The sequence below is a fragment of the Argiope bruennichi genome, chromosome 3, assembly GCF_947563725.1.
Source record: "Argiope bruennichi chromosome 3, qqArgBrue1.1, whole genome shotgun sequence".
In the NCBI taxonomy this organism is placed as follows: domain Eukaryota; kingdom Metazoa; phylum Arthropoda; class Arachnida; order Araneae; family Araneidae; genus Argiope; species Argiope bruennichi.
In genome coordinates this window covers 101,610,369-101,638,051 of record NC_079153.1, presented here as the reverse complement: position 1 = coordinate 101,638,051, position 27,683 = coordinate 101,610,369, and the positions used below count along the sequence as shown (strand labels likewise).

The following is a 27,683-nucleotide window of genomic DNA, read 5'->3' as shown; positions in this document are numbered from 1 at the left end:
TTAGTTTAAGTATGCATTAAAACTTTAAAATTCCATTTAAGTCTTATATGCATTTACATTTCTTGACTATCATATCAGAGAATTTGGCTATGACTGGTCTATTATCCAAATAATCAGTATAAATGATAGTCATGCTTCCAAATTCACTGGGGTAACAAGATGGTGGCTGTCCTCTTTTAGTGTTTTCAAAGCATATAGTTTGGATTAATCCGTACCCTGTTACGACACTTTTCATAGGGCATATTCCCCTGCATGAACCGATATCCTGCACCTCCGGATAGACTATCCAGTCTAACCCTATTTCCGTAAAATTGACAGGGAAAGGGGTGACTTTACATAAAGCAAAATCTGCTGATGCAGTGAAGGGTTTTAAACCAACTTTTGCATCACTGTTCACTTGATTAACCGTTATGGATCTTCGAAATCGTCTTTCACGATTAACAAAATCCAGAAAGCTGCAAGATTCTACTGTCTCGTAAACAAGGAGGAAAGCTTTTAAGGGATTTTTCATAAGGGATTTTGCTGTTCTTCCATTTTTCCGCAGGATATTGAAAGTAAAATTTAGTTCTAAAACATGATCCTCTTTCGATGTATTGTATAACGAGGTTATTTCGAATGTCAGCTCTACCGCATTTTCAATCACTGAAGCAGGAGATGAAGTTGTGTTAAAACTCTTTTCTTTATTCCCAAACGGCTGCACATCTATGATAAATTTTCGATTATCTAGGGAAGCTGTTTTCTTTTCCGAAAGTCCGTGGAACTCTAAATAAACTTCTACTTTGTTGGCATCATATTCATATGTCGATAATTTTGCTGTGATAAAGGGCAACATTTCCTTGTCCATCCGTGTTAATGAGACTGGAAAAAAGAAAAGAATAAAGGTAATATTACTTTAAGGTTCAAAATATTGTGCAAACGTTTTTGCTCTTTCGACACAAAATGAAAAAAAAAAAATACTTTCTCTTTACGGTTTTGCTGAACTAATTTGAAATTTTAACATAAATCATATTGATATTAATATATTCAATGATTTCTTTTAGCTTATGAATAATCAATCAAGCTGGTGCCGTGGCCTAGGGGTAGCGCGCCTTCCCGGTCATCTGGGCGTCCTAGGTTCGAGTCCTAGTTCGGGCATGGTTCTTCTTCATGTATTCTATCTGCGAGGTGTGTGAAAGAGTAAAAACCCCGTAAAAAAAGGGGTTGTGCAAGCGAGTGTGTGAGTGTCATCTTCATATGAGTTAGAAGTCAGACTTCTGCTCTCGGGTGTTCAGGGGTCCTCAGAAGCTATTGCACGAACTCGGCTTAAATCGCTGACTCAGTCAGCGGGCTTGTGAAGTGCCATAAATAACAACATAATCAATCAATAAAAATGAAACGTTATTTAATATAATCTGTTAAAAATGTGTTAGAACACTGCTCTTTATTCTGAAACTTTACAATAAAGCTGTGAATATCTATTGCTATAGAAATATGTTTTCTGTAAGACTAAGAAATATATCTTCTTTTGAGGGTCGATTTCATATTTAGATTTGCTCAAGTTCTTTTTATCAAACAGCATCAAAAAAATTTCTAATACATATTTGAATTCTTCAAATTTAAATCAAATCAAATACGTCGAATATTTTGAAATTTTAAATAAAGATTTGATTAGTTATAAGTATTTAAAAATTTGGATTCCTAATGTTATATGAGATTTCTAGGATTTTTTTTATATTTATAAGATATAATATTTACAAGATATAATTAATCTGTAAAAGTATTTTTTATTATGTAACAAATTATATAATAAACAAGACAACAATGTACTTTTATAAACATTAAAGCTATATATATATATATATATATATATATATATATATATATATATATTTGCAAGAAAAAGCTTTGAACAACAACGCATTTTGATGCCAATCATAAGGGAAAGATCTAAATCATCACGATTTCTAATTTTCTTTCTTTCCATCAATTAAATATAAATAGCAATACGCAAAGACTTTCATAATAGCAAAAATTTTCGGCTTCTATTTATTTATTTAGTTTTGAGGGAAAGCTCATTTAAATTTTGCAAATGATTTCTCTGGCAGAAATAAAAAATGGTAAAACTGGAAAGGAAAACTGGAAAGGAATCATATCTTTCAACATTGTTTTAGATTATTGTAATCTAAAGCAATGTTGTAAAGTAGGGTAGGTAATTCAAACGAAATTTCGATGGGATAAATGGAAGCCATTATATTTTAAAAGATGAATTGTGAAACCTTTAATTAATGAAACAAGCACTTTTGTAAAATTATGCATTAAGTACAAAATTTCATATAGCAGGAAATATATAGATAAATAAAATATATTGAATAAAATACAAAACCAACATTTTGTCCATTGTAAAGCAATGCCATTGTTTTAGCAAAATATGCAATTTTTTTTATTAAACAAAAAATTATAAGCGTTTTACTAATTAGCACCTCTAATTAATAATTTTTACTAATATAAAATGCTAAAAAAATTCCTAAAAATAATTTAAAATATCTTTTAATGGAAACTTGATCATGCAAATCACCAGCGTTTTGTTTCTTGTATTTTAATTATAAAGGAATGTTTCAGAAAAAAAGCATTTTCAGCTGCTCCATATATTTTTAATTTGGGCTAATTTTATTAATATTAATAGCTAAACGTAAAATTCTTCATTTTACAATTATATGCTTCAAAAAAAATTTTTTTTATCTATTATTTATGTGCAATTAAATATAAAAATAAAATCAAATATTTCAAATTCTTGTTTAGTTTTGTTTCATTGCTGATAATTGGAAACATAAAAAATAAATTATCTTTCTTAAAACAGAAATTTCTTAGAAACATATTCATGATTGAATAAAAAACTTAAGGCAAGGGAAGTTTTAATAGAGTGACATATTTGCTACATTTGAATATATTAAATCTGTTCCTAAAAAAATTTTCTCTGTGATTATTTTAAGCCGAATCGTATAACATTTTATATCTGGGGATTTTTTTTTATCATGCAGAATCAAATAAAAGACAAAACAGTAAGGGTTGGAAATAAGATATTTGAAGATTAAGTAAAAAGAAATATGAAGATTTTCCCTGATTCAAATGCAATTCACATATTTTTGAAGGACATGTTCTTCTAAATGTAGTCAATTTTTTCTGCCCAATTTAACTTTTATAGATTACGAGCAATAACAGGAATCAGGATACTTTTTGGATGAACAATACAAAATTATTTTACAAAAATCAAGAACCATAAATCTTAAATATATATACAGAACCAGTTTTCAAAATGAATGAATTCATTTTTCATCATTGTCAAATAATGAATTCATTTTTCATTATTGTCAAATAATGAATTCATTTTATCTCAAATCAAATGAGTATTTGTAATTTGCATTTTGATGAATTATGCAATTATTTGTCGAATGTCATGATTTTAGACATTCATATGAAATTCATATAAAAACTAAATTAATATCATGAATAAATTTTGTATATGATGCCGATGATATAATTTTTAAATAAATAGTAGTGATATTAAGAAAAAAATTCATTTTGTAATAGACTCGAAAATGAACTGAGGCTATCAAACTAAAATTCTCATTAAGATTTCAAAATGGTTATGACTTTTGGGAAATTCGTACTAACTTATTGAATATCTATTGAATATAAATACAGGCACACTTTTAAAGGCGAGTTTACTAAAACATTTACTGAGCCACTGTTCACTGAACAAAACTACCCTAAAAGTTAATTTTCTATATTAAAAATTTAATAATAAGTAATTGGAATATCGCAACAGCATTGTCGAAGAAGGGAATCTCCATGCTTTAGCCTGCAGTAATCGTTTAAATATGTGATTAAACTTTTGTAGAAACGAATTATATTCAATTACTATAGTAACAAGCAATTTTTACAAATCCAGCATAAATATATAGTTGAAAAATTATGAAATTTATAAATATTGTGCAAAAACTAAATTAATATATTTTAACGATATATATATATATCAGAATTTCACAAAAAAGGTATATATTTTCAGGCTCCGAAGTATATCTCTACCAAAATCAGCACTTTAAACCGCAAAAAGCCGAAACACTTATTATAAACATTATTATTTTTATGTATATACGCTTTTATTATAAGTGAATGCGTTTACTCTGGTACGTTATAAGAAATTTACGTACTATTTCATATCGTTTTTAGAATAAATTTTCCCCTTATCAATACGGAAAAAAGATTTTAGACATCATACGAGCTACAATTTCAAAGAAAATGATTTTATTTTATTTCAGAATTACAGTAATGGTTAATAAAAATTCTACATCCTAAATATAGCCAAATTTTCTGTAGAGATTAAATAAACCTTTAAAATGTTAAATCTTGCGTTACATACATGCAAACATTTTTATATCAAACTGATAAAAGTTATCAACTCTCCACAGCAATGTTTGGTCAAAAAAATTTTTACTGCCATATTCACAAATAAAAAAAGTAAAAACTGTGTCATGCTGATAACTGCTTTAGAATTTTTTTTAAAAATCAGCTTTCGCAAAAGTAGATTTGCCCCATACACTAATATTATTAAGATTCTTTGTAAATATAAAAACATAAATTAAATGACAAAACGAAAGTTAAGTAAATTAAAATGTAATGTAAAATTTTCTTATTTTATAGAATATATTGTTTTATTTATGATCGCCCCATTTTTGGCAATGAGCTTTTATGAAATTAAGGTCTTTTGACCTAACTTGATTTTTCCCACATGTCAAGATATTGATAAGAAATGCATAACTATAAAAATCGCTACTAAAATCACTTCAGGAAGTTTCAAAATATCATTTTAATTAAAAATTCAAATTTATATATAAGAAAAATTCAACCATTTCTGAAAAAAAAATGTCATGAAAATATTTTAATAATACCTGTTTTAAGTTACATATCTACGCATAATAGAATATGACCCTAAAATGCAGGACATTTTATTTTGCTTTACAAAAAATATATGTGTTTTGAATAGTGCATATAATTCAAGAAAATTATTTAAAAGGTTTTAAATTTTTTTTGTGTGTGTTTTAAATTTAAGAGTATTAGAATGTGCAAAATGGCTATACTAAGAATTAAGCAATATGTTATGAACACAAATCACATTATAACAACATTCTGCAGTAAAAACACATTATAACATTCGGTAATAAAAATAAGTCCCTTTTTATCAATATATATTCTACATTAAAATTTCTTGCAAATCGTGCTATTCAAAATAAATTGAAAGAAAGGACATGAAAAGTTATTAAAGTTATCATTAAGTATAAATACTGAACATTTACAATTCAGTACTAAAGAAGTCACAATTCTCCAGAACAGAATTTAAAACCTCCTACTTAGAACGAATTTCTAAGAATTTCTTAGAAGGAATTCTAAAACACTTCTTCTTCGCTTTTTTATATTTGAAAGGAAAATAATAATGATTTTTTTTATTGCTCTATGTAAGCAAAGTAATTTTTCTAATAAAAATATCAAGCATTTTTTCTTTGATAAAAATATTTTTTAACTTCTTCCAAATATGTTCATCTAAAGAAATTTTGGATATAAGGTTAATATTAATGAATTCGAAACATTTTAACTAAAAAAATGATTTAATAAACTAATAATATAATTTTTTGTAGCATGCAGTTATTAGTTATAATGCACATGTAAGGCTCGCCCAATAAGTTAGCACTTACATATAATTTTCTAAAATAATTTTCAGCTAATAATACATATTGTTACTAAAATATAAATAAATAAAAACAAAAAATATTAAAATTGTTTTTTTAAATAAATACATAAAAAAACTTTTATTTTAGTTGTAAGTTTCATAATTTTATAATTTTTGAGAAATTGTAAAAATTTTTCTTCGCATTTATTAAAAAAAAATCACGTAAGAGCACCGAAATAAATCTTAATTTTATGTAATTAATATGTTAATTTAGCATCAATTTTAAATTTTGCACCACATAAAAATTGATCAAAAATTTATATGCTTAATAAAGAATTGCAACGACGAAAAATATATCCTGAATGAAGCGTTAAAATTAAATTAAATATATATAACAATTCAAATCTACATTATTCATTGATATTTGCAAATTAAACATCATAATAAAGCATAAATATATTTAAAATATTATAAATAGTTTGTAAAAATTTATTATAATAAATTTTAAGATTAATTAAAAATGCAGATTAAAATAAGAAATGAGCCTGTTTTACTGTTACCAAATGCACTAAATTGGACTTCATTAACTGCAAGACGAAGTCAGACTCAGAATGCAGCCGAGTACTTTTTTTTTTCACGTTATGTTTGAAAGTGTAAATTCACAAGGATGCGATCTGTTGAAGGGCATTAAAATTGTTATCATTTTGTTGGAATTTTACAAATAATTCTTTTTTTTTAACCAAAATTTCAATCAGTTACATTTTCTTAACTCCTTCGTAAGATTTCTGTCAAATAAAAAAATTTAAAAATACGTCTCTTTGTCGAACTGAAACATTATTTAATATAACATTTTTGAATATAACTAAACCATTTAAGAGTAGACCGTACGCTCTATGAAGTATTTTAAGAAAAAATCAGAAGAATGAAAAAAATTACATATTTAAATAATGAATATTAATACAAAAACCCTTTTAAAAAAGGATATTTCATAATAATTTAAATTACTTGTTTTAAAAAATCGTACCATTAAAAATAGTAAATTTGTGCCACATGTAATATATATACCATTCATTTAGAAATCTGACTTAAATTTATTCATCCTCCATTTATCAAACATAAGAAATAATAATCAGGAAGTTAGCAAGAATCAGGAAGTACAATTTAAAACACAAATACCAACTTTCGAAAAGCAACGTGTTTCTTATTAATGTTTTTTAACATTTTTGCATAGGAAGTACGGTAAAAAAATGTACTGTAAATGACATTTATTTAAAAATAATTTATTTCTTAAATATTAAAGACAAATTAAGATATGAAACAAATTGATAATGATAATAATTTACTTCCCAAATATTATATGATTATAACTAAATAATTAAATTTGAACTGAAGTCACATTTTAAAAATCTTATTTTCAAATTTTTTTAAAACTCATTTAAGGAAATATGATGACAGAATAATATTTTAAACAGACTGAGCAAATTTGTTTTCAGCATAAAAGTGCTTATGAAAGCATTATTAAATAAAAGGTACTATATTTGAAATTTTTAAATTTTCTTATCAAATCTATAAGATATTTCAGCGACATATTCGGTCGTCTCAAACAAATTTTACATTTTTTTCATATTGTTAATATTTGATTGTATCCCACAGCACATCTAACTCTTGAGAAAGGGCAATGAACAAATTTAAAGCAGAAAAAATCGTATGTAGTTGTCAATTATCGCACTTGAATGCAATATGTAAATAGTAGCTACATAATTTATTTTGAAATAAATTTATAAATTATTTTAAAAACGTTCATTAGATGATTGCATAATATATAGTGAATAAACAATATTTTACACATTAATTAATTTTTTTCAAAAGAAAAGTAATTAAAAATCATTATTTTCATTAGAGAAAAACAATTATATTTGTTAAATGTTTCATTAGTTTATTCACATTCCTTCGAAGCCCTTTCGTTACCTTTCATATTTTATTTTCTTCATTTATTAAATATTTTATCAATATTATTTTTAAAATATATCTTATTATCTATAATATTAAGTATTTAAAAGTTTATCTGCGAATTCAGTTTTTGTTTGTTTGTTTGTTTATTTTTCATATGAAATCTTTAATCTCAAATAGAACTAAACTCTAAATATACTTTGTATATATAAATATACTTTATATAGTATATTTATATATACTTTGCATATATAAATATACTAATACTTTAACTTAATATACAAAACGTAAACTCAATCTGCAATAAAAATATAGAAAATTCATCGAAATTTCATTTGTATTTAAAAATTAAATTCTACTTGGATAAATTACAGAGCAAAAGAGATGAAATAAATAAATAAAAATCTTTAAGCAAACAAACCTAAAAAAAAATAATATATTCATAAAAAAATCATTTGAAAAAATTTCTTACCATCAGTTGATACGTATTTTATTTTCTCCTTCACACAATGTTCATTATAATTAAATGCATCGAAATGTCTTTGAAGTATGGACGGTAATCCGCTTCTAAAATTAATACCATCTTCGCAGGCGCAAAACCAAATTACGAAAAAAACAAGTATTAAAACTCCAAGAATTGATTTCATTTTAAATCAAGACTTTCAAACAGACTTTGTAGTACGAATATAAAATTTCTAGAAACAAAACAAAAATTAACATTTGAAGAGTTTATATGCTCCTGGAGGTTTATCTGAATTATCAGTATACTAGAGAGGCGGGAATGAAAAGCAGATATACAGAATGTCATTGGTAGAATCTAATAAATCCGCCTGTGACACTCTTAACAGGTCCTCCCACTATCTACAGAGATAAGAAATCCCTTTAACATCTGTTTGTTTAATAATATGGGGGTCGGCTACATGAGGATACGATGAATCATCAAAGTTAAAGTGAATATGAATGTGCAATATGCGAAATTTACTAAGATATTTTTAGTAAAACCTTTTGAAACTGAAATTATTTTATTTCATATTTTTCATCGAGCTAATTAATGCATAAAATTGTGGTAGAAATCTATAGTCATCTATAGAAAAAATAGTATTTAAGATAAATTCAGAAAAATTTAGATACGGATAAAACGAATGTAATGGATAAAAATACAATTTTTCATCCATTATATTGTTTTATCCGTTACATTGATTTTATCCTTTAACAGTTAAATATCACTTCTTATTAGGGCTATTTTGGGAATATCATAATTTCTAGAAACGATAATTGAATACAAAAAACAGGGTCAAAACCACTAATTTAAAGGCTAAAGTTATTAAATATTTTGTTTGGAGGAAAAAACAATAAAAATGACATTTAACTGACCACTCCAAACAATAGTTGATACTTGGAATTATAAACATTTTTTTTTTCCGAGTGCAAAATTTCATAGTTATTTCTGTTTCTGAATATAATTTGCTATAATAATACGAATAAAAATATTTAATTCCTCAGTTTGTTTATAAAGAATGCTTTCTCCAATTATTTTTATTTATTTTAGCTATCTATATAAACATTTATTGAACAATTTTACTCAAAATAGTTTCGTTTCAATGCATTCAACAATATTTTACTCCAATTTTGTTGAAAAATGGAAAAAAAATTATCATCTTGGAGTTTATTATTGAAAAGCTGAATTCTCTAGTTGACAAAACTGAATGTATAGAATACATGACATGAAAATTATTTAAGTATTTAGTCATTACAAATATAAATTAGAAGTATGTGGCTGTCCAAATTCAAAAGAGCACATAAGAACATAACGTCCATACATTTTTTTTTTTTTTTTTTTTTGTATGCATGATTACCGAACATGTTTATGTTTGAGCATTTGCGAAATTTATCATTTTAAATCTTCAACACATTTCCTTTTCTTTTTATACATACACATTATTCATTTATATATACATTTTATATTCATATTTTTTTGGTGTGTGTATGTGATTGCGAACACATTTATGTGTGGGCATTTACAAAGATTACCCTTTTAAATTCTCAACTAATTTCCGTTTATTTTTTTTTTTAATAAATACTTTTTATACTTCCAGCAATTATTTTTTCTCCGGCACTTTTTAAAGACATTTTTTTTAAAAATAACACCTTTAACTCATAGTTTTTCAAATAGATATTAAAGTATTTTATTTTCTATCGTTTGGTATTTTATTTAATAGAAATAAAATTTATCTGTGGTATTTATTTTTATATGGAATATAATAAAGAAAGAAATTGAAACAATTTTTAAAACGTAATTACTAAGGAAATCAAAAGTCCTTGTGTGAATTTTGATATTTAATCCATATTTTTACGATTTTTAATTTGCCTCTTTAAAATTCGGTTATTGATACATAAGCTTATTTTATAAATACCAAAGTCAAATTTTCTAATTTTTTTTTATTATTTAATATTTATTAAAAATCTTTGATGAATCTGTAACGTTTATATCATCACAACGAAATGATACTTTATTTCCCTCTTTCCTGGTTCAATTATTGTATGAATTGGTTTGCAAGAATTCTAGAATATAAACAATATACCAAAAAATAAATATAGTATAAGTATTTGATAATAAAAATTAAAGCCTTAACACACTGTAGATATAAAGAAAACAAGGAATATGCGATTTAGATGTTCATTTTCAGTATTAGACATAAAACAACTGAGCTTAACATGGAATAAAATTTTCCAAGGAATTTTTGACTTTACACAATTAAACATTAAGTTGCAAAAATTGAGAAAATTGAAAGAGTGAACTTTACTTCAGTTATGATTCCTTTTCGAATTACGCATTTCGATTATAATTAGAAACTATTTTTTTTAACTTCACAGATTTTAATTTCAATTGATTTTCATAATTCTCCATCGCAGAATTTTTTTATAATTGGATTATGAACTTGAAACGAGCCTTCCCTTAAATTCACTTATTTCTGACAACAAATATTTCGAGATTTCTATTTAAATAATTAATGTTAGGCATAAATAATAAAAAAATATCAGTTTATACTACTGAATCACGTCCTAATTTACGTAAAAAGATATTTTGAAACAAATTATTTTTCTTCTGTTTTTCTTCAGATATATAAGAATTCGTGCATAATTCAGGAAAAAATATTTCCTGAAATTTATATTTCCAGATGATATAGGAAGAAATATTATTTTTGTCTTGAAAGATAAAAAGAAAGTTGTTATTTCAGAGATTAAATTACCCGCCTAAACACGATTTGAATTTCCATCGAAAGGATCATCTGTCTCCTTGAACAAGCACAACATTTGAATAATATGTTTTATATTTTTTTAAAAATTCAGTGACTTTGTAAAAGGGATTTAAAATTTTCTTGTTTCAAAAACGAAAGAAGTACCATATGAATCTTTGATTGCAAAAGTGATCTGTATTAATTCCAGACTTGTGTGATATTTTTATTTTAATACTGAACATCCATAAAATGTTGCTTTTTGATCTTAATCTCAAATAAATATGTCGTACTTACTCATATCTGACTTTTGAGTGTCATAAATACAGATCTGACAAATAGAGGTAAAATATTTGTTATAAAAGCGAAACTGTTAGGCAAGGCATCTGACTCTTCGACCCGCCACGAAGGCATACGGATTTAAGCCATAAAACTGAATGACCGGACCGCCGCAACAGCAACACTGACGGGAACTGTGGTCCTAAGGGTCATCACCGGCCACGGTACAACCCTCCCCGAAGAAAGTACGTCCCATCATCGATGGGAGGAGTCAGATCCCCCGCCTATCTGTGTACCCTCCAGGGTGGCGAGATCTAACCACCATGTCGGAAGCATCTCATCCTCATTTCGTGGTGCCCCCGGGGGTTGAAACTGTTAGGCAAAAGGAAAAACACTGCTCTCAATAAATATAAGAATATTTACATTAGCCACCTCTTTACAAATTGTCATGAGCTACTTATAGAACTGTCAAATATTTACAATCTTTACAACATTATACAAAACATTGCTAATTTGTCCATTTTTAAAAGCAAATTTCGGAATTTTTTTAACTTGCATCATTTCATTGTTTCATATTGCCTTTCATATGTATTATGAATCCTTTAGAAACTATTATTTTATGTTATTAGTGTGAACATTATTTGTTCTAACTTAAAATATATACTAATAATATTTTGCTCTACAAAACTGATTTTACTATCCCCCAGACAGACACCAAGAAATCATGCTTGAGAAATTGGTGAATATGTAAATTTTCGAAGGGCACACCTTTTACATTAAGAGTTGATTCATAAGCTGCTAATTGCCACTTTATATGTGAAAACATTACTACTCATTAGAGCGATTTAGTGACTTTGTAGCCAAATGACAAAGCTCCAGAATGCTGATATTAAAAGACGTTGTTAAGGCCCTTTTTTGTATTAAGAAATATGTTACCTGTAACATATAGAAATATAATTAAAACATTCTTAAATTAAAAGGATGAATTTCATTTAAATTCAATTTATTTGGAAAACACGCATTTTAATTCAATTTTGTAAATATCGAAGTCTTTATCTCTTGTTTGTTTTCTAAACCAAATATTTTGATTATGCAAAAATATTTTGATTATGAGATACAGACATCAAATAAAGACAGATTGCGCAAGAGATATTTGGTATCAAAAAAAGATTAAATATAAAAAACTAAAAATTTAGCTGGTCAAATTAAAAAATATATTTCCTGTAAATAACTCTAGAATCTCTCTCTCTTCGCGAGCGCGCAGTTTGTGTGTGCGCTATACACTTTCATTATAACACTATTCTTTTTCATAACATTGATATAAAATGCATAAGACTAAAATCTTCTTATTATTCAACTTACTTAAAAAACTTCTATCGATTCAATTATTATAAGTTGTTAGATTTTAGGTTTCTGCCATTAAATGAATTATTTCTTTTATTTTTTAAAGAAAATCTTTTTTTATACTTTAAAATCTTCTTTCTATTCAAATTAGCTTTTCTTCAGACGTTTTTCATTCAAATATTTGATTTTTTTTTTTGTCATGAAACTTAATTCTTTCAAAAAGTTTGTCTTCTGAATTACTTAATAAATTTAATTTGGAGATAAAAATCTTTAAACCGGAAGTGTGTGTTTGTGTTTGTGTGTGTGTGTGTGTGTGTGTGTGTGTGTGTGTGTGTGTGTGTGTGTGTGTGTGTGTGTATTTGATCTATTATGCTTTTGAAGTTTTTAATTTAGTACCTAGAGTTTATATCGTCTTTCCCATCTTTCCTCATTGGCATACACATGTTGGCATATAAGTGGCATCTTTTTACTTAATTGTTCGATACTATTTTCAGAAAATGCTAGAATTCCTTTTGAGGTAAACATTTGTTTCATCTCCAGATGAGAAAATAATACATCGTTTGCTTGTTTCACATATCTGTAATTTATTTGATTTATGAGTTTATTTCTACTTCTAATATTGATAATGTTTATATACATATATAGCATATGTATGTCTTTTTTTTTATTTGGCGTTTAACATACTAGATTTACAATATGCTAAAAGGGCGATAACATCACGGATAAGTCAATAAAAATAAAATATATGGAAGTCTATCAAAACTTCAAGATTAAATTTTTCCCTCTCGATAAAATCTGCTTTCAAATTAAAGAAAATTAATTTTCTGATTTTAATTCTCGACTCGTATAGTTAATATAGAATCTAGGATGAGAAAAGTTTTATTTTTTCTTCTCCTACATAACTGGAAAAAAAATTATAATTCCAGATGAATCGCCTTTCCTTCCACTAGCATCATCTGTAAACTTTCTATTTTGAGGAGAAACAAGTTCAGTTTTTATTTGAGTGGCAAGTTGAAATAACGTTTTTCAAATTTTCAGAAACATGGTTTTTCTCAGAATAGCCGCAACAATTCCTAAATTATTTAAAAATAAAAAAGTAACTCATGACATATATAGTATTTTTTAAAAGGAAGATTACTTAATCAAATTTTTTGATACCTATAGCGAAACTTTTCCATATATCTCTTGTTGGATGTCAACATGATAGGTTATGCTTTTCAACTTTGTTACTTTAGTATCAATAACAGTCAACGATTTCTCAAAACACATCTAACAACAAAGAGTGTTTGACGTCATAACAAATTTCCTACAGATTGATGTTTGAAAGAATATCTAAAACAGAATTTACATCCGCATGCTAATTGACGGCTAACAACCCTTTTCTTAAATTCGGGTTTTCTTAAAGTAATTATCTCTATCAATACTTGGACAAACGCTATACTATATTACAAATTCTTTACTTTCGTTCAAGTAGCAGGATATCTCCATGCGCATGTCCTCTCACAACAAAGAATGTTTGACGTCATCAATAACTATCTGCAAATTAATTTTTATCGATAATCATTTACACCCGGATATAGATAACGTTTAGGAACCGTTTCTTTTAAATATGGTACCCACATGGCTAGACATTTTATAACAGAAACTGAGATTCGAAATGGAGTCTTTACTAATGTTGATCCTACGTTACTGAGATAAGATTTGTTGATAAAGTATGGTCATCTCGATATAAAACTATGTTATTAATTAGTTTTATTACAAATAATTGCGATTTTTCCATTCTCTCAGATAAATTACTTACATTTTCATCCTCAGAGAACTATTTTTTTCAAAATCATAAAATATTTATAGAGAATTAGAGGAGGGCCGCATTGGCTTTAAAATACCTATTTGTTAATTCTATGAGTTTTAAGAATTTGTTTTGCATTAATTTTCAAAGTTTTTTTATAGTTATAAGCAAAAATTCCTTACATGCGGAAAGAAACATTTTGTGATTTGTCATTAGTCTAATATTCAGTTTTTGCTTAAATTTTCAAAGCAGAGACATGTTGTTCCCTTCTGAAGCTTTTTATATATGGAAAAACATCAATTCATTTGTGAATAAGATATTACTGATTAACATTCTATTAAATAAAATATCGTATATGGCCCATAGTTCTTCAGACTGCCATTTGATGGAAATTTTAGAATTACTTTTCTAATTACAAATTATAACTTAATATAATGATGTTAATAGATTTTTTTGTTTCATATAAATTATTCAACCATAAATGCTTTGAAAATATTTAATAGTAATAATTAAGAAATAATTTTATCAATTGGAAATCGGTATTTTTTCTGAATATGAGATTTTGCTGCAAAGTATTTTTTGTTTTTTGTTTCATCAAACAATATAAATTCATACATTGAAAAATGTATTTTTACAAATATTTTATGGAATAATTCATTTTTCATATTACACTTTGAACAATAAATAGTTATTCTGACTCTCAGTATTTTACGTATCTCTTGAATTTAAAAAAATCCATAAATTTTCTAAGGGAAATAAAAAAAAATAGAGAGATGGAGACGTACGATGGAAGAGACAAGATTCATTTCAAATCAGCGATAGTAATTTTCCCGAAACTTTCTCGCAGAATCTATAATAAATGTATTAGTATATTGCTAACTGCATTCCCATTGATGAACCATAGTTACAAAAGAGCATAATAGCGAATGATCTTTGGTGTTAATGGCTGAGATACTATTAATACACAAGCATTAGAAAACAAATGTGTAATTTCTCCCCTTTTTACAAATTATTGAAATTAAAATTTATTATTGAATTAAAATTATTGAAATTAAAATTTAACATCAACCACAACTGTAGTCACAAAATCACGCAACAATGTTAACATATTTAAGTTATTGCAATTTTTAGTTATCTTGTTGAGATTCTTCTAAAATTACAAGCTTATAAATGGCTTCTCCACTGATATATTTGAGTCGACATTTTAAATTTTAAATCTGTATACATTACCTACCTACATTGCTTTGTCCCTTTTATAGTGACAGTATTAACTTATATTTGGACAGACCGGTTTTCTCTTAGTGTATTTTATTCAAAATTTAATCCAAATGGTTAAATTAAATGTAAAGATTATACCACATAACATCCATTGAGTTCAATTATCGTGTTCACAGACAGACAGACAAACGGATGTCGGAAATGTTTAGATTCTTCAAAATCTTGAATTTGTAATTTTTTTTTTGGTCATTTATAGTACTTTCTCTGTACGCTTCGTACACATTAAAGTATAAACAAGTTTATTCTCTTGTACTCTATGACGATAAATATGATCTCAGCTACTTTTATTCGAATCTGAGATTTCTGACGAGACTTATAAAAATATTGTTCAGCATTCTTGAATTCGTCTCATATTAAAATTGACTTACATCTCTTATCATAAAAAGTATCTGAAAAAAGTTGAAGCGTTGAATGCATTTCTCGATTTTCCCAGCATTTCTAAAGAGATAATTTTCTTTAAAGTAATCTCAGAAAAAATATATCAAAATAATAATGATTCATTTAAATTCATGGCTTTTATTTTATTTTGAATCGAAAACAATAGGCAATACTATGCTGACATGTATAAAACAATTTGGAAATACTTCAACTATAACTCAACGATTTTTTTCAGTAAATTATATATATATATATATATATATATATATATATATATATATATATATATATATATATATATATATATATATATATATATATATATATATATATATATATATATAATCTTAATCAATCTAAAACTACGTATTGTAATTTACTTTATATAGAAATGAACAAAAAATACAGATTCGTAGAACAATTTGTTTAATTATTTCTCCTTTTTTCCCCTTCTGTTATAAGCAAAGGAAATGACATATCATTGTCATTGAAATCACGCATTCATGTTTGAGCCACATACATTTTTAATTAATGTATACATTAGAAAATTATTCAATGAACGGATTCATTTTCAGTAAATCTCGATTTGAAATTGAATCTGAAGGGAAAAAACTAGTAAGAAGCAATTATTTTATTTTAAAAAAAGCGAGAGTGAAACGAAAAAATAAAAGTATATTGTCAGTATTATTTGTAGATCTGGAATCTCCTATCCAAATTAAAAAATTAGATTTTTATGCATCTATCAATTGTAAACAATTTGATTTATCGATGACTTTCATACAAAAAGAAAGAAAATTAAAATGTATTGAAAATTTCATTAAAGGGAAAAATGAAACCCTTTTGAAAATTCTATACACGAAAAAATTCTATTCACTAAAGAGAAAAAAAAATTCTTTTGAAATCACTATTCACAAAAATCAAATAAATCATTGATTAAGTAATGTTTCAAAATAGATTGATCTGGTATTTTACGATGAAATGAATCAGTATTTTTAATTGATTCATTTCAATAATCAATTCCTTATTCTGAGTTCTTTAAACAAAAAAATAAGAATTTCTTTCAGATTCAAAATTATATTTCTTTGAGAAAATATTTAAAAAAACATGTAAGAAATTTATATAATGCATTTATCACCAATAAAAGAGATAAAACTAGAGCAGTTCTATTTGGATTTTAACCGGCTTGGAATATATTATGAAAAATATTAAATCCTCTTATAAATTCCTAGATGGATCATTTAGCTAGAAAGGGAGGAAATGATGGGTGCTTCAAATTTTTATTTTCCTATAACTTTCTTAATATTGATGATAAATAGATAAATAAATTTAACAGAATTAGCGCCTCATGAATTCTCTATTATTAATCATTTCTTGAAAAACTTCATTATTGAACTTGAAATTTATCAACCATAACATATGAGTCCCATATTCAGAAATCAAGAATGTCAGGACATGTCTTCTGTGGATTATATGTCATATGACCATACTAGAAACTATTCTCCGTCAACTGTGGAGGTCTTTGACGTCAATAGATGCTTGTCTCGAAGTCTAAATAATTAAAATTGTCGAGATTAGAATTTATTCAAGTAGTAATTAGTTTTATGAACACATGATAACGTCCCATAGCACTAATTTATTTCTTGGGAAAATTCCATGGCTTATGCAAATAAGAGATCCCGGATCTGAAACAGATTTGTTTTCAATTCTTGACTATAGAACTACGTCAGACTTCTTATCAATTTAAGTAGCACGTGTTTCGGAAATCCGGGTGACGTATTTCGATTTTATTCAAGGTTATAAGCTCTACAAATTAAATTTTCTACTCCAGAGATGGCAATTCTCTATCCAGAATATCACTAATATACTGTACATCAAATTCTGCCTGTATAAATATCACTTATTACAATTAATCTTAATATTCAATTTGACAATTCTATTTTAACTTTTTAACCATGTTAATAGTGTATTTGTTTTTTTAATTTAGTGTAATTTAATCAAACCATATTTAAAGAGATTCAGATGTATTGAGAAAAATCTGAAGTTTTCAATTGAGGGCAAGAGCTAAGCACGTTGTCTAAGCACATTTCTTTTGTGTTAGGAAATTTAACCCGTTTGATATAAAAGTCTTATCGTTAATTATAAATTTAAAAAAATTAATAATATGAAAATAGCTGTTAATCTTTTAGATTAATTTTCAATAAAAGAAGTTTGTGTCTTTTGGAGTAAAATTAGCCTCAATTAATAATAGTTCTTTAGTAAGTAATTAAGTCAATTAATTGTTAAGTGTTAGCGCAATAATTCTTTGTCTTTTATTAGAATTTAAAAGAAGTTTGTGACTTTTGGAGTAAAACCAGCATCAATTAATAATAGTTCTTTAGTAAGTAGTTAATAACTTAATTAATTAATTAGTGTTTGCGCAATAATTCTTTGTTTTTTATTAGAATTTAAAAAGTGTAGTATTTTTATGCAGAAAAATTTGATCATATCTTTACTATGCTTCGAGAAATTAAGATTTTCTAGACAGAGAAGTTGAAAATGTATGCTGTGAAATGTATTTTAGTACAAACATTAATGCTAAATGACATTTTAAACCTGTATTTTCTGCCCTTATTCAGGAAGAAAAAGGATAAAAATAAAATGTACATTCATGATTACGTGAACGCTTCGCTAAAAATAGTATACAGAAAAATTTGGCGGTCATCAGAAAGAAAATTTCATCATTATACATTTTGAGTACAGAAAAACAAAACACGCAAAAAAATTAAAGGAGATTCGAACCATTTATCAGAAACAATTATATCTTAATATTATCCCTCATTTAATTTCATCATTATACATTTTGAATACAGAAAAACAAAACACGCAAAAAAATTAAAGGAGATTTAAACCATTTGTCAGAATCAATTATATCTTAATATTATCACTTATTTAATTTCATCATTATGCATTTTGAATACAGAAAAACAAAACACGGAAAAAAATTAAGAGATTTAAACCATTAGTCAGAAACAATTAGTTCTTAATATTATCCCTTATTTAATTTCATCATTATACATTTTGAATACAGAAAAACAAAACACGGAAAAAAATTAAAAGAGATTTAAACCATTAGTCAGAAACAATTATATCTTAATATTATTTCGTAATTGATTCGTCTATTTATATTTTATTTTTTAAAAAAAATTTTCTCTTAATCACCTGGTTCGCCGCAAATATCAGTTACAATTGCTTTCAGGTAAATCATTTAGATGCAACTTCATGCCTTCATGCCAACTGCCTGATATTAAAGTCGTGTTATTTTGATTGTCTTACTTAAGTTCTGTGTATTCTGCTCATAAAAGTTCCTAATGGAAATAGTCCCATAACATCATAGCGCTGTTAAAAACGTCAATATCCGATTTCAACTACATTTCAAATTTTACGATATTGTAGCTTTAGTGTTTGATTTGTCTTGTAGACTACACAGATATTAAACAAAATTCATCTTCTTTAATTTTCAACAGCGGAAAAAAATTATGTAATTAAATACTTTGTGAAATGCTGAAAAAGTTTGGAATTCCAGGGCAGCCATAATTAAAAATTAAGCTAAAAATATTTTTAGAAAAGAGCAAAAAATTTTCAAAAAATTGCTTGACTATTAAATTGTTAAGAATTTTTTTTTTTTTTAATTTTTGTGCAATAGTATTTTTGGAAATTATCACCCTTAAAAGCTAAGATTCAGCTTAATTATTAATTGATTAAGATATTATTAAAAAAAATGGAAAAAAATCGCTGTCTGCCCTATGTATTGTCAACACACACACACACACACACACACACACATTCATTTTTATTAGTAGTAGAGGTATTTTTACTTTAATTAGTAGTCCTAATTTCAATTGCGTTTTATTTCTAGGTCTACTGTCATTGACTTTCTGTAATCAGTGTCCGCCAAATATGCCAGAATATTATAATGGAACAACACATTGATCGTCAAACTTACATGTTTTAATAAAAATACTGGGAGACAACAAAAATATTTACATTTCCACAAACCTTCGTAAGTATGTAATAGTCCTTCTAGAATCGTACAGTTCTGCAGATATTTTCTATTGGTACATTTTTATTTTCACTACGGGAAGATGTGCATTTTGAACTTTTTTTCGGATAAAGATTTATACTTTGCAGAAAATTCAGTATTGATAGTTAAATGAAAAGTTAATTTTCAAAAATGCATTAGATAAATGCAAAAGAGACTTTAAAAGAACTTTCTTCTAAATTATTCAAACTTTTAAAATTGTGCGCAATATTCAGAAATGCTTTTATAAGTACTGAACGATTATTAATATATTAGAAGAACGATTTATATATTAAAAGAAAGAGAGAGGGCACAAAGAACTAGTGATTTATTTCGTAAATTATCATGTTTCCGTTCTTAAAATATTTCAAAAATTACTTCTTCATAATTATTGCTACTTACATACATTTTCAACATTAATGGGATTTTTTATAAAAATTCTTATCTGAATCATTATCTCAACTAATAATACATATTAATGGCTGTTTGCATCTGATTATGTTAGTGTTCTATTCACCAAACCATTTTAACAAATTTTGCACCTTGGAGGGTAAAAATGTGCACCTCAGAACCATCTTTTTGAAATTTTCATTAAAGCTTTAATTAAATAAAAATTAAGCTGAATTTTTGCATTTTCCCTCTATAACATCCGAAACTATTATACGCAAAAATAAATTCTATATTGTTTTAATTTTTTTTTCAAGTTCTTTTAATGTTATTAATTTAATAATCGTGTAAAATATATCCTAAATTTTTGCAATTTTTTAAAAAATATTCTTTTGTCTAAATTTCAACAATAGTTGCAACAACATGGTTGCCCCGAAGCTCTAATTCTTTTCTTTGTTTCATCAAATTCCATGATTTTCTTCCATTATTGAAAGCAAAGTAGAAGCATCCTATTTAATATCTGTGTTGTTTACAAGACGAATAAGAAAAAGTAAAATTTCAATTCCATGAAACTTTTGAAGATAGACTAATTTACAAATTAATAACACTAAAACATCATGAGATTAATCTACTTTAGGAAAGCTTAAGTACACTGTCAAAAGAACACCTGCAAGACAATTGAAATAACACTGTTTTAATTTTTGACAGTTTGACTGAATCATGGACATGAAGTCATATATAAATTATTCTATTTTTAAAGCCATTATTCCCAGCTACCATCTGTTCTCTAATGGCAACTAATTTTAAATATAATAAAAGCACGTTACTGTTTTTAATGAAGCTTGTAATGCTTGTCTGTTGAAAAAGTTTCTTCAGCTGCATTGTATATCTCTTTTGCATCATCATACTTCCAGTTTTAATGAATTTAGAGGAGAAAGTAGCCTAAATTGGAGATTGTGATTCCTTGTATAACTCTGAGAGAGAAGGAACCTACAAGTTTGTCAACTAAGATTTTTATTTTTTATTTTACAGTGTGTATACATTATATATTTTTATTTATTAATGTACGTATAATAAATAAAGTAAGTTTAATAAATTTTTATGTTGATATTAAAGTGCCCTTATTTACTAGGAGAGTTTCAGCTTAAGCCAAACTCCATTTTACTTTAGACATTAAGATTTCTCCTATATAGGTGAATTATGTTTGTCTCATTTATTTGGCGATTTATCGCATACGATTTCAGTTATGTTTTTTAATTTTTTAGCAGTTTATTGGCCTCAATATCGAACTGCAAGTATCAGCAATAAAATTATGATTGTAATTAAAATTTTAAATAAAGTATTTTTGATAACTTAAAATAAAGTTTTGATTGTCATTAAAAAATTTAAATGGAAAATTTTTAATAAATTAATAATTCTAATAGACTAAAAGTATATAGTAATCTAAATAAAACAATAAGTCAATGAAACTTAAAAAACAAACAACACAAATAACATGCAACGAATTGATGCTAATACAAATTTTCCATTCATTAAAAGTTGATTAAACCTAGATTAGAATTTTAGTGTAATAAATTGCAGTGATATCAGAATTCTTTCGTGTGATTAATAAAACTCTGATTCTCCTGATAGTAAATAAAAAAATCAAGTTAACCCTTTAAAGGGCCATTTTTTTTTTTTTTTTTGTAATTGTGGTATATTAAAATAATTTTAGAATTGAGATTGGCTTAAAAAAAGAGATTCATTTAACTTATTAGATAAATTTATTTTGATTAATTAATTAATTTGGTTAATTAATAATTAAGTAACAAATCAAAACATGGAATTTTGTGTGAGATTAGGAAATGAACCATCTAAGTTTCTGTCTTATTGAAAAATATGTCAGAACTTATGTCAATCTTCATAACTTTGTTCGAAGATCGATAAATTTGGTGGGAAGCATACTTCCCACGGGCCTAGAAAAGGTTAAAGATAATTATATCTGAAATATTGATAGCAAAATAATAAGAAATTGGACAAGTTCCATGAAAATATCTCAGAGTCATCAAAATTAAAATATTTCCAATATTATTTTTCAAAACTTCAGGAAAAAAAACAAATGCAGTTTAATTTGAAGAGGAAATACTAGATTCATTCAAAAATTGTAATTTTCATATTATTTTTTCTTCTTCAGTTTGAAGTATATTAGCCAAGATGCAGATACATTTTATTTGAGCTAAAAATATTTAGACAAGCTTATTTGCTATTCTGAAGTAGTCAACTACTATGGACAGTAAAAAAACAAAAAATGATAAAATTTTAAAATATATGGATGAAATCCTTGGTGAAATTTCATTATGAGAGCAAATTTATTTTGAAATATTTATGTAGATCTGCATATTTAATGTATTGTTAATTAAAATTTAAGTATTAAATTAGATTTTAATTCAAAGTTCAAAGTCGATATAATATTAATCTCTTTTCGATACTTTGAAAAGGAAAACAATATTAAACGAAATTTCAGTTTTTCACGATGAAAAGCTCAATTTTCTGTATTCTAAAAGAATATTTTATCATTCAAGTCCATATAGTAGAAATGCCAAAAAATATTTATAACATTTTGTTCATCTAATTTAGAAAAAGATAATTAATCATGAATTAATATTAATTGGGCGTATTTACATCTAAAAATAGGAAAATTCGTTTCTTTCTGTTATCTTGATTTCATCGTTGCTTAATATATCTACGTCATTAATGAACGTAAATGGAAAAACAAAGAGAAACATTCCCATTTCTGAATTCCTAATATCTCGAATTGTTCGCTAATGATATTTTGTGGAAACATTATTAATGAATGTTCCACACAGATCACAAGCTCATTTCCTTAAAAGGCTTATTTCGCTTAGAATAAAGAATTTCTGATGAATGATTGTAATATTTCCTTTATTAACTTGCATTCGTTTTGGGGTTATTTTTATAAATCAGGGTAAATTCCATTTTCGAATTGGCTTATTTAGATTTATAATTACATTACATTAGAAATCTATTTTAATAAGTCAAACAAAAATTTACTCCTAAATATTTGCAAAGAATTCAGCAAATGAACATTTTATATATTCATATCGAGTGCCTAGCACTTCTCAAACATCCACAGGTAGTTCTAAAATTTTGGTTTGTGAGTATTTAAGTAAATTAAATTAATAAGGATAAATCTGATGTCCTAACATTTTATTTCTATTTATTACGAATTTAAAAAATTCGAATAAAATAAACAAAAAGTATGGTATAAGCCTGTTCTGGCGAATTCTCATAAGAATTGCTTGATATAAGTTGACGAGTTTTCATGGGGAGGGGAGGGGAGGTCATAAAATATATTCTTCTGTTTTAAAGCAATCCAGCTGAAACTAATGAGCGGAATAAAAACCAAATAATATATGTACACTGTAAAAGGCATGGGAATACATATACGCAGGAAAAAATATCAGTATTGAAAGTCACCGATAGAAGAGATTTGGACGCCGCTGTAACTGAAAATGCATCAATAAATGCAATGAATGCATGTAAAACGGGATTACACAAAATTTCAATTATCTTCAAGTTATAAAAAAGTCGCATACAGAAATGCATAAGTATAAAACTATCAGTAGACATTTTTTATTAATTATTAATGATATTCGGGTCACCTGGACCACGTTCATCTTCTTTTGTGATATCTTGTATATAATGTGTTACATTTTGTACTTAATTAAAGAGTGTCATAATCAAATGTAATATCTTGTACTTAATGGGTACAAGATATTACATTAGATTATGACATTCGTGATTACTTCTTTTAAATGACACTGCAGATATTTGTAACAATTTTTGTTATGGTTTTGTCTGACATTGCTTTTCGTTCTCTAGTAACTCTTAGCAATCAGTTTCCTCAAATTTGTCAATCGTAGCTGTCAGTGTCATATAAGTTCCGTAAGAGTCTCTGCAGCATTACCCGTTTTATATTAAAACAAATTTAGTAATAAAGTACACTCATATTAGGATATATATATATAATGGATTCTAATAAACAGTCAGTCAAAGAACTGTTGGCTGAATGTTGGTTTTTCTCTTTCTAAAAAGAATGAAGGGCGCTGTTGTCTCGTACCAAATTTGCCTAATTTTCCTACTGCAGCATATGAAATTTGCATTTTCTACCTAAAGAGAACAATGCTGATTTCTCTTCTATCGGTGTTATTATTATTGTTCCCTTTTTTTAGAATTTATCATACTTTTACTGCACATTTGAAACCACACTGCACATTTGAAATTTGGTTTTATTTCTATGATTAGTTTCAGTTGCAGACGCCTCAAAATATGGTAAGTCATATGATGATCACACAGTACTATTAAATTAGAAAACGGGTATGAATGAAACGTTGCCAGATCAAGCTATGTTGGGTTCGAAGCTCCAAATTTTTCAATAGCGTTCCGTAGATATTGAGTAAGAAAATTCTCTGTGTCCAATACGATCGCTTTAATTACAGCATTAGTTGATATAACGTTATTAGGGATTTAAGTTTTTTGATGTATAATCTAAAAATTATTTTATAATATATTAAAATTTATAAAGTCCTATTTCCACCTGAAACATTTTTGTTGTTTGTTTGTTTCTTATGGCACTTGCCACGGACAAGCCTGCTGTTCAAACACAGCCGTTTTAAGCCTAAGGGGGACGCCTCTTGTTTTTATCGTAGCGCCAACTAGGGCCAAGAGTACGACTTTGCTACTCACGCATCACTCATTCGCTTGCACAACCCCTTTTTACAGGAGGGCACATTCACACATCTCACAGATAGAACAGGAAGAACAACCATGCCCAAACCGGGACTCGAACCCGGGAAACCCAGATCACGGGGAAGATGCGCTACCCCTATGCTAAGACGCCGGCTGAAACATTTTTAATCAGCATATTTATTGAGTGTGAGGATTTTTTAAAGAAAACCTACCGATAGCTAATTTCTTCCACAGAATTTAAATGTTTATTTCATTAGTACTGCAAAATTTGTGCACAAATGCTGAAAATATTTTTAAAAAATTATCGTAGTTTGAGCTGGTGACATAAGTTTAATTTCAAGTATGATTAAATCACTGCTTCATAACTAAGATATGTCAAAAACAATTAAAAGGCATATTAAGACAAAAGACATATAAAAGCTAATTTTTTTAAATGGTAGAATGGTTCAACATACAAAATAGGTGAAAGGTTTGTAAATTTCCAATTAAATGCATACTGGATTTGATTATTGTATTTTGAAAATTTGATATTAGTCTTTCTCGTGTCTTCTATAATAAGTATGCAAAAATTGATTGAATTTATTTGAGTTGTTTAGAAGATGTGAAGCAAACTGACATAGATACATATATATAACTTTTACTTATATTAAAATTTCACTCTTTATTTCATATATCTTTTCTTCTCAGTAAATACATTCGTCTATCTGAGGAAGCAGGTCAGTCCCTAACTTCTCAGAATTACATTATAATAAAAACAAAACAAATTTCTGTTAACGTAAAAATGATTTTGTCGACATATTTCTTTATTATTAATTTTACAAGTATTGATATACGTATAATTATGCATATTTCTGGTGTGAAAGCCATTAATAGAATAAGTTTGTCTGGTAAAAAAAAATATCATTGAATTTACTTGAAAGAAATAATTTTACCACCTTTCCTCGTACATCAAAATGAAAATTACTATTAAATCATCTCTGAGATAGAAGAATACAATTTAATAAAGTTCATCAATATATTTTTTTCTCTAAAATTGTGCTCATACACAAATACTTATCTACTTCCACATAGTCCGCCATGCATTAAGGCGCGATATATTTCGCCTTCTAAGAAATCATAGACTACACCAATCATTCTGCCTTTCGCATAGCTCCTCTTATAGTTTCTGTAATTGCACTTGTTATTCCTTCTCCAAATAAATCTCTTCTTTCGACAAATCATAATGATTGGTTTCCGCAATGATTGAAGGGCGGGAAGAATAAGATCACTCCATTTTCTTCTTGGAAGCTCGTCAAGATGAATGATTCTATTGCGGTTGCTTTTCAAAAAATATTTTTCACTATCTCTAGCTTGTGTGTAAATTCTTATGAAATAGAATAAATTTCAATAAAATAATATTCAGAATAGAATTAAACTTAACTGTGGAGAAATTAGTTTTTGGAAGGAAAGAAATCGCAAATTCAAATAGAACAATAATCAAGGTACGGCACTATTGTAATTAACACAGCTGAGAATTTCAAAAAAAGAGCGTAAAAATTTTTAACTGCAATTTCAATCTTTCTTTACCATCTTACCTCACTGTGGATCCCCAATGACACGACGTATATGATTCGCGAAGTTATGATCTTTAATTTTCAATGATCTCCCTTGGTAAGATGCCTTGATATTATTGCTATATCATCTATCGGTTGCGATAGTCAAATTATTTGAAGTTATATCATGTTTTAAAACTTAATTATTGGTTAAACCGTAATATGTAAATGCATAGATGATGCCTTTAGAAAATTCCATATAAATTCAGCACCATTCGCCCCTGGTTGCAAAGGAATGCCCTTTCCCTTATTGTTTCCTTTATCCAAAATCTTTTTTTATTTGTGAATTCCGTTCTCCCATGTTTCCAGCAATTGTATGAAGTTCGACTCTACTCATCTTATTAGATCATAATTTTGAGGCTTCTGTGCAATTTTTATATAACTCCAAATAACTGCCATAAAGGTTTTTATAACTTATAAGATTTCATTCATAAAGGCTTAGTTTAAACTATCAATAACAGAAAGAATCTATATATGTATAAAATGCTAACGTGTGTAGCATTGAAATCGCTCTTATTACTTTTTATCGAATGGCAATAGTTAAAATTAAGCAACTATGTATACAAACTTTTCAGAAGGCTTCAATCAATGAACGTTTTTACAGTTTCACTTAAACCGAAACTTCGTAAATACATAAAGCTGTAAAATATTATTAAAAATGTTCTGGAGAGAAATCACTATATCCCCAAAATTTCTTTTCAATCAGAGAAAAGAAGAAGTAAAAATAAATAAAGAAATGGGCATCAAACAAAGATTTTGAGAGCGCAAATATAAATTTAACCTCCGCAAAATGGGAAATCGTATGACTTATTTATGGAAATTGATGACCATAATTACCAAAATAATTACCTCTCAAAAATAGTTATTTTAACATCTTAAAACTCTAAAACTTACCGTTTTAAAGATATCCATTTCATTTCCGTTACAATTTTTACTAGCC

The 27,683-nt window shown here is 26.6% G+C and overlaps 1 protein-coding gene across 1 annotated transcript; it reads right to left on the bottom strand.

Annotated features, from left to right (window-relative positions):
* On the bottom strand, positions 1 to 27,683 carry LOC129964089 (growth/differentiation factor 5-like). Its single transcript, XM_056078772.1, has 2 exons — positions 27,638 to 27,683; positions 1 to 858 (listed from the first exon to the last, which is right to left on the bottom strand). The coding sequence occupies exon 2, from the start codon at positions 842 to 844 to the stop codon at positions 44 to 46; it is 801 nt and encodes a 266-aa protein (XP_055934747.1). The 5' UTR covers positions 845 to 858; positions 27,638 to 27,683; the 3' UTR covers positions 1 to 43.